The 12,703-nt window shown below is 42.1% G+C and overlaps 1 protein-coding gene across 5 annotated transcripts in view; it reads left to right on the forward strand.

Moving 5' to 3' along the window:
- The window catches only part of KIT (KIT proto-oncogene, receptor tyrosine kinase), an 83,801-nt gene that overhangs the window by 50,945 nt on the left and 20,153 nt on the right, over positions 1–12,703 (forward strand). For all 5 annotated transcript variants that reach the window (XM_027597968.2, XM_027597970.2, XM_027597969.2 and 2 more), the window contains one exon: positions 1,522–1,637. In XM_027597968.2, coding sequence (XP_027453769.1) covers positions 1,522–1,637 — 116 coding nt within the window. The remainder of the gene's footprint in view (positions 1–1,521; positions 1,638–12,703) is intronic.

The raw sequence follows: 12,703 nt of genomic DNA on the forward strand, positions 1-12,703 counted from the left end.
CAGAGGTAGATGCCTAGATAGACTTCGTATTTTTTTCCATTCAGGAGCTATGGGCTGTTGTAGGGATGTGGGTGAGAGAAGACACTGTCCTGGGCCAAGGTGCAAGGGCTGGAGCAGGGAGGATGGATTTGGGAGGTGTCCAGGCTACCTCTTGAGTAAGACTCAGTGATTGGGGGGGGTGGGAGAAAGAGGTAGGAGCTGCAGATGCCCCTACGGATTCTGTGTCTGTCAGCCACGTTGGATGGTGAGCAGTGAGGCCATTCAAGGAGGAGGGAAGGTCGTTGAGGGCAAAGACAGTGAGTTCGGCTTGGGGTTTGTTAAATTGGAGGTTGACCATGGGCTCTCAAGTGGAGACGTTCAGGTAAGAAGTATCCTAGGTCAGGTTCCCTAGAAGCAGAGCAGAGGAATTCTGGCTCAAGGGCTTCATTAAGGGAGAGAGAGACCTGCCAGGGAGTAGGAGAGCAGGGCAGGGAGGGTAAAGGGGAAAAGAAAGGATGGGTGGGTGAGCAGCAGGCTGATCGCAGGGGCCTTCTGGAGCTGGGCTTTTGTCCCTCCCCATGGGCAGTCACCCTTTGGCTGTAGACCTGGATAGGCAGTCAACTTCCAAATGGGGTCACGTGTCCCAGGGCAAGACTTGGGAGGAGGACATTGCAGGTGTGAGTCATTATTAGCTGTACCCACAAGGCAGGGGGATGGGGCATGAAAATAGCTCTGTAGATGAGGTGTAGGACCGAGAAGTCTGAACGAGAGGTAAAGATTTGACAGTTGTGAGCAAACAGCAAGTAGTTAAGTGGGAGAGAGAGTAGATTGCTCAGGGGGTGGGTGCAGTGTGAGAGCAGAGGCTGAATAGGCCGCTGTGTATGTCAAGACGGTTGTACAGCTCAGGTGGGTCAAGGGCTGCCCAGGGCGCTCCATCCCCGCCAGCGCCCATGTCCGAACTCCCCTGGCAGGCCTGCGTGCTTGGTCTACACGGCCATGCTATCCCTGCAGTAAAAAAGAAGCCCGAAGAGCAAATACTGCAAAGGACACTAGGAAGAAGTAGTGGGGGGTGAAGGGAGGACCAGGAGACTGTGGTCCTTGCAAGAAGGAAGCTGAGGGCCACAGTGTTGGCCTGGCCACGAGGGTCCTACACCTCCATGTGGACACCTGCCAGTGTGGCTAGGTGCTTGGTGTTAAAGCGCAGCAGGGTACGTGAGTTCAGGACCCTGGTGAAGGACCTTGGGCAGAAAGAGACATGGGCATGAGGACACCTGGGGAGGGGGAAGAGGCCCAAGTCTCCACGCGGTTGCCTTTGTGCTGAGAGAGCCTCTCCCCACTCAGCTATTTGTCCCAAATTAAATACATGTGTGTACGTTTGGATTTGTTAACGTGGATCTTGTTACTAATACTGAGTAAAGTGAGTCTTGTTCCTCCCCGAACAGGCATGTATTTCCAGAGAGAAACTGTGGAAAAGACTCTCACTCGAGGCACACCGTTCCTGGGTGATTGATTCGTCTCTTTTTTTTCTTTCTCTTTTTGTAGATATGTGAGTGAGCTTCATCTAACCAGATTAAAAGGGAACGAAGGAGGCACTTACACATTTCAAGTGTCCAATTCCGATGTCAATTCTTCTGTGACATTTAATGTTTATGTGAACAGTGAGTAAAGCGAATGGTTCCTTATCTTTCTAGTTTTAATTATTTTAAGTTGTGGCTCGTGTTTGTAACAGCTGCAGAACTGAGCTCATTGTGTACTATGTAAATAATGTCTCGGGATAATTTTGACCTTAACAAAGACCCCGCGGTTTGGTGGTTGGAAGAGTGTGTACAAAAACCAATTCCTTGGCCTACATTTCACTGACCACACGACCTTGTAGGGGTCACTCAGATTCTGGGTGCTGCCTTTGAAGTAAACAGAGGAGCCATAGAAGTGAAAAATAACAGTCGTTTGAGGGAAAATGTATTATTATTGATTGTTGAAATGGGGAGCCAGAGGTTGACTAGAACCTGGAGTGTGGTGTTAGTTGGGAAAGAGATGCTATCAAGCTCTGACATGATTTCTTTGTCACAGTGCTTTCTCTTTCGGGGTTGTGATATTATTTGTGTTTAGATTGTTCTCCCACTAAGACGAATGCAATATCGGTCCAGCTCGACGGGACCCTCCTGCATGGCATGTGGTTACTGTGGGAGAGGGAGCAGGTGCTTTAGGTGGGAGGAGAGCTTGGGGCATGGGAACTTGAACACCTGAGTCCTGCCCTGCGGTGACCCCCACAACATCTTAGAGAAATGTTTTTGCACAGAGGTTGAGGCCAAGGGAGCATCCTCACCAGCTGGGGCTTCTGCCCTGCGCAAAGCTCCTTCCTGGCTCTACTCTAGGGCCTATCTGCATGTCCAGGAAAGGACAGCAGGTGTCTGCCACACCGCACCAGTTGGGCCCAGGGCACAGGAGGCCTCCAAGGACACAGAATTCCAGGGGAGTGGTCGACAAGATGACCATTGGAATTAGCTATCCTGGGTGTGTGTTGGGGGGTGGGAGATGAGGAGACAGCCTTGCTGAGTGCTTTGTGTGTGTTGGGCTGCAGGAGGGCTGTGGGAACAAAGGATGGTGCCAATTTCTTGTCCTCAAGGAGCTTATTTGCTGTGAAGTTGTTGTACAAGTTACTTGATGCTGCAGCTCGGTGGTGTGGGGTGGGGGAGTGTGATCCAACTAAAATGAAGACAGGAAAGTGATACTCAAGGCAGGTTTTTGATTGCTAATCTGGAGTCTTTTAACTACACCTCATTTCCAAGAATAGGGTGTTCTTAGGGGTTGAGATAAAGAGGGTCACATCTGTGGGGCTAAACAAGTTTCTTCACTCCAGATCCTTAATGTGCTGGTGTGTATTCCTCCCCAGGAAGAGGGTGTGGGATGAGGTATAGAGCTCAAACTGCTTTGACCACAGAACTTACCTTTTTTGAGGAAATTATGTTAATTAACATCTCAGTTCCTCAGAGCAGTGTTGATTATATGGTATCTCATTGGCCTGCATTTCAAATATCTCTAGATTAATTCAGATGTTAATCAGAGATGCTTAGCATATTTTACATGGGCAAAATTATCTGCTTCTGAAAAATCTCTATATTCAAGTAACTTAAGAGACAATTACAGGTAAATCAATATCCTGACAAGCATCATATGCATACTTGCCACACAAAACTGGATTTTTGGGTGCTCTAGTGCAGTGCTTCTCAAACTATCTATGGTAAAGGACCTTTTTTTTCTTTTAATTTCCAATTTATTCTGGATCAATACTTGCTACAAAATATAGTAAGAACCAGTCCCTAGGAGGGTGAAATGAGTAAAACCAGACATATGCAAAAATCTTAAGTTTAAATTTTTTTCATTATGAAATTCAATAGCTAGAAAAATTACTCTGTCAAATTGCTCCTTGTAAATGCTTATTGTCAGTTGGTCGCACTTATCTCTTGCGGACCAGTAACAGCAGATCATGGCCCTGGCCTACTCCACAGACCTCACTTCGAGAAGCTCAGTTAGTTGGGAATTTTATAAAATTCAGTGCCATTTGCTTCTCTCTTTCCCTGGCTTCAAGGTCAAGGAGGCATGAAGATCTGTCTCTTTTCCCCCTTCTCCTGCTTCATTTGCTAGTGTGGTCTGCCAGTTGGCTGTGAGTCACTGACCTTAGGAAGATGTCTCTAAAGTCACCGTTCCTTTTCTCTGGTGACAGAATTTGCTGCCATTTTCCTTAGCAGGCCAATTTGCCATCCAGCAGGATCAGCATTAGTCACCTGCTGGTGAACTCATGCCTGTTTGAAACTAGATAGGAAACAGCATTGAGCTTCCCAAATGATGTTTGTTTGTTTGTTTGTTTGTTTCCTTCGGATTCCCTGTTGGGGTAGGGCAGAAGGCCTTTTATTTATTCTGGGGCTTGGGTCTCAGACACCCACCCAGCATTTACTGAGATCCTGCTTCATGGCACCGGGCACACAGATAAGGGTGGTCTAGTGTCTCCCCACTTAGGGTTTTTTTTTTTTTTAAGATTTTATTTATTTGCTTGAGAGAGAGCACGAGCGAGAGAGGGAACACAAGCAGGGGGAGCAGCAGAGGGTGAAGGAGAAGCAGGTTCCGCACTGAACAGGGAGCCCGATGTGGGGCTCCATCTCATGACCCTTAGATCATGACCTGAGCCCAAGGCAGAAGCTTAACCGAGCTACCCAGGCTCCCCTTTCCCCACTTAGGTTTTAAGTCTTTCAGGAAGTCTTTCGTTGATGTCAGTTTGTTACAAACACTTAGCTGACAAAAAGGCATTTCTTTCACTTAACACGTTGGATTTCTGGAGCTCCAAATGCTTTGACAGAGGTGATATTTTTGTGTAAAACTTAAAAACATCTACCTCTTGTGAAGTGTGTCCAGTCACTCTTTACAGATAAAGGTAGCTAATTACTTTGTTGATTTTTTTTAATTGAAGATTTTATAATGTAAAATTTTAAAATCAAAAGCTGAAAATAGTCTTGAAATTTAAAATTGGAGCAGTTGTGTCTGTCCATTTTGACATAAGTTTTAGCTGAGCCAAATAGGTATGTAGATCTACTGTGTGATTTATTCTGTAAATAAGCTTAGCCCCAAGGATGAAAGGAATTTGGCTGTGCAAAAATTAGAATTGAAAAAAATCAGAATAATAAATGCATAATATTACTGCAGAAATTCAGTGACTTACACTCAGTGACATTGATGCATAATTGCTTAATAGATTCAGTGCTGAGAAATGCTTAATGAAAATCCACAATTTTGAATGGTTAAATGTTTGATGGCTGAAAAATTCATTTGTTTAAAAAACTCCACATGTAGATTTGAGTACATTGGGTGTGTGCGTTTTAATTGCTTATGTGGGAGGTTTTAAAACATACCATAGTCTGTCAGTTTGTGTTAGTGAAAAATATGTAGCATATTAAACTTGAAAATGTTTTAAGTCTGTTTTTAACTTCTCTAACCAAGCCATGATTTCCATGGGTCTGTTCAGTTGGCTCCGTGGCATTAAAGGTGATTTATAAAGGCCAAGGCCAACAGCTATATAACATGTTTGCTGTTTTTGAGCAGAACTTCCAGTGGAAGTTTTTTGGGGTTTTTTGGTTTTGTTTAGAGAGAATGAGAGAGAGAGTAGGGTGGGAGTGGGGAGGGACAGAGTGAGAGGGAGATGAAGAGAATCTAAAGCAGACTCCACATCCAGCATGGGGCCCGATGCAGGGCTCGATCTCACGACCCTAAGATCATGACCCCGAGCTGAGATCGAGAGTCGGACGCTTAACCCACTGAGCCACCCAGGTGCCCCCTTTTTTTTTTTTTTGGAAGGGGACATCCTGGGGAGAGTTTTCATTAAAAAACAAACAACAAAGCCAGTGATTTTTTTGCACTGAACTTGCATTACTATAATCACCCTTGCCAGGCTTATTGAAGGTGTATACAGAAATCAGATTGTTAGTTATAAAAAGAAGTTTGAGATCTTTGGTGAAAATGTCCAGTTGTTTCCTTTGCAGATCAAAATTTGGAGGAAAGTAGAGTTCTAAAAGCTACACAGCCACCCAGAAGTGCTTTCTTTTTTCTTTTTCTTAAATGTATTTAGCTACAATGACATAATACAATAAAAGTGCTTTCCTGATAGGACCTACTCTTTCTAAGATTCTTGGAGGTATTAGAAAAAGCGACACCACCAAGATTCTGTAGGTAGCCTGTGATACTCAGTTAGAAATCTATGGACTCCTTGCTTAAAATAACTATCATACAATAAAGGTGTTTTTTTTTTTTTTTTTTTTTTTAACCAGATCCAGGACAAATAAAAGGCCAAATGTACGTTTAACTCCAAATGATAGATTTGCTCTTTTCCCTGTCCACCCAATATTTCTTGAATACATTTTAAACGTTAGAGCGGATTTAATCGTTAATCAGTAATGTACATATTTTATAAGTTTATTTTGGCATATAATTTCAAATAATCCCATGTGAATCCTGAAGTAATATACATAATTGTGGAAAGAAAGTATGATTAATAGGATAAAGCAGTTGTTTTTCAAATATGGGGAATGATTTTAAGAAGATCCAATAAACTTTTTTTTTCAGCTTTATTGGGGTACACTTGACAAAATTGTAAGATATTTGAAGTGTATACATGATGACTTTGATATAGGTAAACATTTTGAAAGGACTCCTCTGCCCCCCCCATTGTAATTCATTAGATCCTCAGACCTTACCCATCTTAGACCTGTTTGTATTCCTTTAATGCCTCTGCCTATTTTCCCCATCCCTTAGGCCCTGAAAACCACTTTTCTGCTCTTTTTTGATGAACTTGATTTTTTTTTTTCCCCCCAATACTCCATTTAGTGATACCATGCAGTATTTGTCTTTCTGCCTGGCTTATTTCATGTCACATAATGCCTTCGAGATTTATCCATGTTGTCACAAATGGCAGGATTTCCTTCTTTTTAAGGCTGAATAATATTCCAGTGTGTGTCTGTGTGTGTGTGTGTGTGTGTGTGTGTGTGTGTGTGTGTGTGTGTGTGTGTGTGTGTGTGTGTGACATTTTCTTTCTCTATTCATCCATCGAAGGAAATTTAGGTTGTTTCCATACCTTGGCTATTGTAAATAATACCGCAGTGAACATAGGAGTGCAGACCTCTCTTCAAAGTAATAGTTATGTTTCCTTAGGATATATGTCAAGAAGTGGGACTGCTGGATCATACGGTAGTTCTATTTTTAATTTCTTGGGGAACCACCATGCTCTTTTCCACAGCGGCTGTACCAGTTTGCATTCCCACCAACAGTGCAGGGAGGGTTCCTCCTTCTCCATACCCTTGTCAATATATGTTCTTTCTTTATCTTTTTGGTAATAGACACACTAACAGTGTGGGTGATACCTCATTTTGGTTTTGATTTGCCATGAACCTTAAAATGCCTCTTTAAAACGTTATCCGATAACATTTTCTGATCAGCATTATGAATCTAAAATTTGTGATAAATGGTCTCTAAGGGGCTAGAAATAGGCCTCTCTCCAGTCTTAAAGGTCTACCCTTTAATGGCAAACCTAGCCAGTTGAGTCAGAGGACTCTGGTAATCAGGTGGTGGTAACAGGAAGGCAGGAAGCCCAAGCTAGATTGGCTATCCAAAATGACCGCTGAACTGCACCAAATTAACTCTCAAAGTCACTGACTCTACTTCGTCTACAGCAGAGTGTTAAAAGGGGGTTGAAACAATTTGAGGAAATGCTAAATAATGCATTATTTCTAAATCACCATATCATGTAATTAACATCCTGTCTGGTATGAGCAATTATTTATAGATCATACAGTGTACCCTTATCAGTCAAAGTAATAAATCATCCAGAATGAGGTCTCCTGATGAGAAAGTTTCTCTTTGACCACATTTGCAAGATCTGGGCTGCCTTTTATGCATTTTTGGTCATAGTTAAATCTAGTTATGGGTGGCTAAACTCTCCTTCTAGGGCGAAGCCACTCTGAAGGGTAACATCCTGCAAACAAAGCAGCACATTTGCCGAAGGTGAGGGCAGGCCTCAAGTTGGCCACGTCTATAAATAGCTTAGACTGCCTATTAGCCAGCCCTGTAGGTCACCCACCTGGCTGGAGTTCTCAGGGACCTTTACCCAGGTTTAAATGGTAATGTGGGGTGGTCATCAAGGATTGCTTAGTTTGGGGGCTTTAGGTCTGTCCCTTTCATGATCCCTATTACGTGAGAGCAGAGTTACTAGAACTTTGCCTCTTTGGAAGGTAGAAATGTTTTCTACCTTCTGTCTCCCTTTTTTCAGGACTGATATGACCTTCCAAATATTTGGGTGTCCAAGCCATACTTGCATTAGAGGCTAAACATTTTAAGGCTTATGACTAACACACTTGACTATTGAGTTTTGCTTGAGAGGCTTTGCTTTTCAGTGGGGTTTTTTTCCCTACTAGATGGATTCTATTAAATCTACTCTAAAATTATTGGAATTTTGTTTTGTTTTGTTTTTAGAGAGAGAGAGAGAGAGCGCGCGCGCGAGCAGTGGGGACCGCAAGCAGTGAGCAGAGGAAGAGAGAGAGCCCCAAACAGGCTCCGTGCTCGATCCCTCGATCCCAAGATCATGACCAGAGCTGAAATCAAGAGTCGGATGCTCAACTGACTGAGCCACCCAGGCACCCCCAAATTATCGGAATTCTTAAACATTAAATAAAATCAGTGCTGAATAGAACTCCTTTCTGATTTATTTACTTGCTTTTGAGAATTTGCTGTAAGGCTATCAGAGAAACCAGAAGTGTAGCTTGGGGGGGCGCCTGGGTGGCTCAGTCGTTAAGCATCTGCCTTGGGCTCAGGTCATGATCCCAGGGTCCTGGTATCGAGTCCCACATTGGGCTCCCTGCTGAGCAGGGAGCCTGCTTCTCCCTCTCCCACTCCCCCCTGCTTGTGTTCCTTCTCTCACTGTGTCTCTCTCTGTCAAATAAATAAATACAACTTAAAAAAAAAAGAAAAATGTAGCTTGGTTTGTGCAAACATTTGTATACATGTGTTTTTAAATTAAAACAATGAAAATGTTACGTGAAGGGTAGAAAACTTAGAAAATGTAAATAAGCAAAAATAAGCAAGTTTTAATTTTACCTTTTTAAAGTTTATTTACATTTTATACATTACCATTGCTGATATACCCCTTATTGTATATGTTCTTCCTGAGCCTTAAACTTTTTTTTTTTACAAAAATGAGGTCCTATCACTTCATAAGCATGTGTTTTGATGCCGAACAATGAATGCATTGTGCACACCTTTCTGTGACTCTTCTGCAACCTCATTTTGGTATCTCATTGCATGAATAGTGCATAATTTTTTTAACCCATGTCTGGTGCAGTTTTGAAACACTGTGGAGTACGGATTGGGTCGCAAATGATGTGACTGGGGTTTTAAAGAAACCCATCAGATGCTTATTTAAGGTTTATAATTATCTTGTTTAATCTCAACTGAGCGACCTTGCCTAAGTGCCTGGCAGTAAATAAGGTTATCATCTGTCATTATCTTCCATGCTCCTGTGTCTTAAACATATGTCACAGAAGATACACTGTGCTGGCTTTGGGGACAGTTCTAAATTAAGGAATAATTTTCAGATCTTCTTACTGGGGTTGCTAATCTATGTAAAAATAGGCACTTGTCTTTTTACATTAATCTTTTTATAGGTAGTGTGTGTTCATTTGTGATACCTGACAGTGTCTGAGCTCTGTTTTTATTGTCTGTTACTGAATTTGAAATGAGTTTTTGTTTTTCAGTTGCTTGGGAGTTATGAGTGTTGTTTTGATGTGACACTTTAATATCTCCTTCTCCTAATAAAGATCTCTGTGGCTGCAAGAATTGCCGGAGACATGTGACTTGAAAGAAAAAAGGGATATCATGACAACCTACTTTTAAAGTAGAATTGGATTCTCTTAATTCTGAAAAACATTTAGGAAATGTGTCAGTATTCTTTTCCCTGCACGTCTCATGAGAAAAGTTGGTCTGGTGTTGCTAATTTGGGGGATCTAGTAAAATGCTGAACCTTTTTGAGAACCAGTAGCCTGTCTAGATCGTGAGCCCTTTGTTGATGTGGTCTGGCCAACGTTTCATGTTTATGGTAGCGAAGCAGGAGAAATAGGTTTAAGTTCTATAACCATGTCAGCTTCTGCTAGAAATTGACCCTGAACTGGGGGCATCATTTTCTAAAAACAGTATGAGTACTCTCCTTTCTATTAGTGGAATTTGGACTCTATGGAAATTTCCTTTCCAGTGGAGCCAGATCTGTTTTTACACCAAATTAGCCCCCTTCATGAATACATGAACACAAGTTCGCCTATAATTTAGTGTAAATTTAAATTAACCCAAGAATAGATGCATAATTTTTCCATGGGTATTGTGTCAATAACTCTTATCCTCCACTTTTGAATTATGTAACAAAATGAATTCACTGCTTCTTCTGAGTAGAAAACTAGCATTTAACCCATGGCTGCACTCCACTTGTGTGTCCATACCTGCCCTCTGTGCGTCTGGGTCACATGCATGCATTCCGTGGTGCCCCTAGAAATCGAGCATGGTGATTCTGGCCGAAGAAGGCTTTCTGCAGGTAGTTTGTATCCCTTTATTTTTTAAGGTAATCTCAGGACTGGGAGATCTTTAATGGCTCTATAGACAGAGGAGCCCTAGGGCCAGATTCTGTCTGCAGGCGATTTTTGAAGGGTGCATAAACAAAGACCTTTTTTTGAATGGTTGAAAAAAAAAATCAGAAGATTTCTGTGAAACATGAAAATAAAATTCAAATCTCAGTGTCCATAAGTAAAGTTTATTGGAACACAGCTGTGCACATTGGTTTGCATGTCTGGCTACATTTGTGGTTCACAGTGGCACAATCAAGTATCTGCAAGACATACCCTAAAGCCCACAAAGCCTAAATTATTTACTGCCTCACCCTTTATAATAAAAGTTAGCTTACCCCTAGTTTAGAATATCATTTCACTAGGAGGGTGTTTTGTTTTTTTTTTTTAAATGGTAAACACTCCTGTTAAAGACACCTGGATACAGGCGACTATAGTTGAAGTTTTGTTTGTTAAACAAACTTCTATCAAAGTGCCCATATGCCAAATTCTGGCGATCTTTTTTTTTTTTTTTTTTTTTTTTTTTTAGGGAGGGAGAGAGGGGGGTCGGGGAGAGGGAGAAGGAGAGAATCTTAGGTAGGCTCCACGCCCAGCATGGAGCCTTACGTGGGGCTGAATTTTACGACCCTGAGATCATGACCTGCGCCGGAACCAAGAGTCGGATGCTTAACCGACTGAGCCACCCAGGCGCCCCTCTGGCAATCTTTAAGAATGTGTAAAAACAAAAATATCTATTCCGGGGACTTTTTTTTAAAGTATACTTTTATATAAGTAAAAGTTAACCTGAACAATGAATCATGGAACACTACATCAAAAACTAATGATGTACTGTATGGTGATTAACATAACATAATTAAAAATAAAGAAAGAAACAAAATAAAATAAATAAAATAAATTGTTAAAAAATGAAAAAAAAAACAGAATTAATGTTGAACTCTGCATCATTATGGTAATAAGTGATTTCCTCCTTTTGAACAGCCTTTTTAAAAAGCCCTATTCATCTTATTAAGAGATGCAGTCCGATAAAATGTTACTTTTTATGCTCAATAATAAAACGTTAACCTGAATATTTTTATACTCCTGTTTTGGCTGATTTAAGTTCCTTTATCACAGCAGTGTTGTGGCAGGAATGTAGATTTGATCCAGGCCCAAATAGTGCCAAATTGCTACAAAGCATTGCTGGGTGGCCATTAAATACCAGCCGACCCACAATCATAAAAACAAAATGTATCCTTATGATCCCTCTTCATTTAGCCTTTTGTTGTTTGGAGACTTCAGTCTGTGTTCTTTGCTGATTATAGCTGTGGGAAAATGTGCATTTATAGCAGGAGCTGGTCGAGGTGGTCAGGGACGAGAGGAGCTCCACTCAAAAATGCTTCCCCATCCATTACTTGTGCATCTCCTCCCACCCCCACACCAGCTCTTATTGTCTGTGCTGTGTTCTTAAAAATTTGTTTTGTTCTTGCCTTCCGTATGGACCTGATGGTGGCGAAAGGAATATTTTTTAAGATCACATATCTTTGGGGTAAATCTGCAAATGGTTAGGATTTTTAATTGCATGAGCCATAAATTCTCAGTAGAGTCATAAGCACTCTGAAATCAGCCTACAAGTTGATCATTGTTGTTGGAGACACTGGAATGACTCAGGTCCACAGCGCTTTGAAAGGAGAAAAGGCTATTTTCTTAATCTCCGCAGGAAATACGTAACTCGTGCACCTCTTAGGCTTATCTAAACCTCCAACTTGGGAGGAATTAGGGAATGTGTCATTTGGTATAGTGCTGATTGCAGAATATCTCCGAAACCACAGCTCAGATTTAACCTGGAGAATTGCAGAGTTATGTATCTTTAAAAGCAAAATGCATATTTAATGCCTTACACAGTGCATTGAGGCACTTACAAAATGCAGATGAGCCCAGATTTTCATTTTTAGGAATCAGATTTATACCTAGCTCATTCTTTATGCATTAAACATTTTCATAGTGCAACTTGCCATGTAGAGCTGAAACTGTACTCATGTAATTTAGTCTTTTCAAAATGAGGTCTGTCATCACCAATGTTAGGGACACGGCTGGGATTAGGGTGAGGCGCCTGGGGTGTAGAATTTAAGGAGGTGCTCACTCACGGTGCCAGCCCTGTATTTGCGAGACCCTGAGGAAGGTGGGTGCCTTCTTAAAATCCACACCCTACGTGCTTCTCTTGCCTCAACCTTGTCCCGGCCCTGATCAGGGTCATTTGTAGGTACGTTAAAAAGGCACATTGCTGGGGCAGATCCTCAGCATACGGGGGGCAGGAATGTCCGTTCTCATTTGTTTTTCTTAGTGCTTTGAATGCACATTAAAGTTTAGAGACCTTCTGAGCTTGGTTGGCCACGCTAAGGACCGACAGGACAAAAGCTGCTCTGCTAGCCTCGGGTTACAACCGGCCTGAGACGGTAGCTTAAAAATCTGCCCAATTACCCAGCACAGAGGAACAAGTAGGCCAGCCGGACTGCGCCGCTTGCCAGCCCTGGCCGTTGTGTAACTGCCACCAGGTGTCAGGCTGGAAGGCTTGGATCTTGAGAACTTGTATAGCCAGGGCG

This window comes from Zalophus californianus, chromosome 2 (assembly GCF_009762305.2).
Source record: "Zalophus californianus isolate mZalCal1 chromosome 2, mZalCal1.pri.v2, whole genome shotgun sequence".
Taxonomy (NCBI): domain Eukaryota; kingdom Metazoa; phylum Chordata; class Mammalia; order Carnivora; family Otariidae; genus Zalophus; species Zalophus californianus.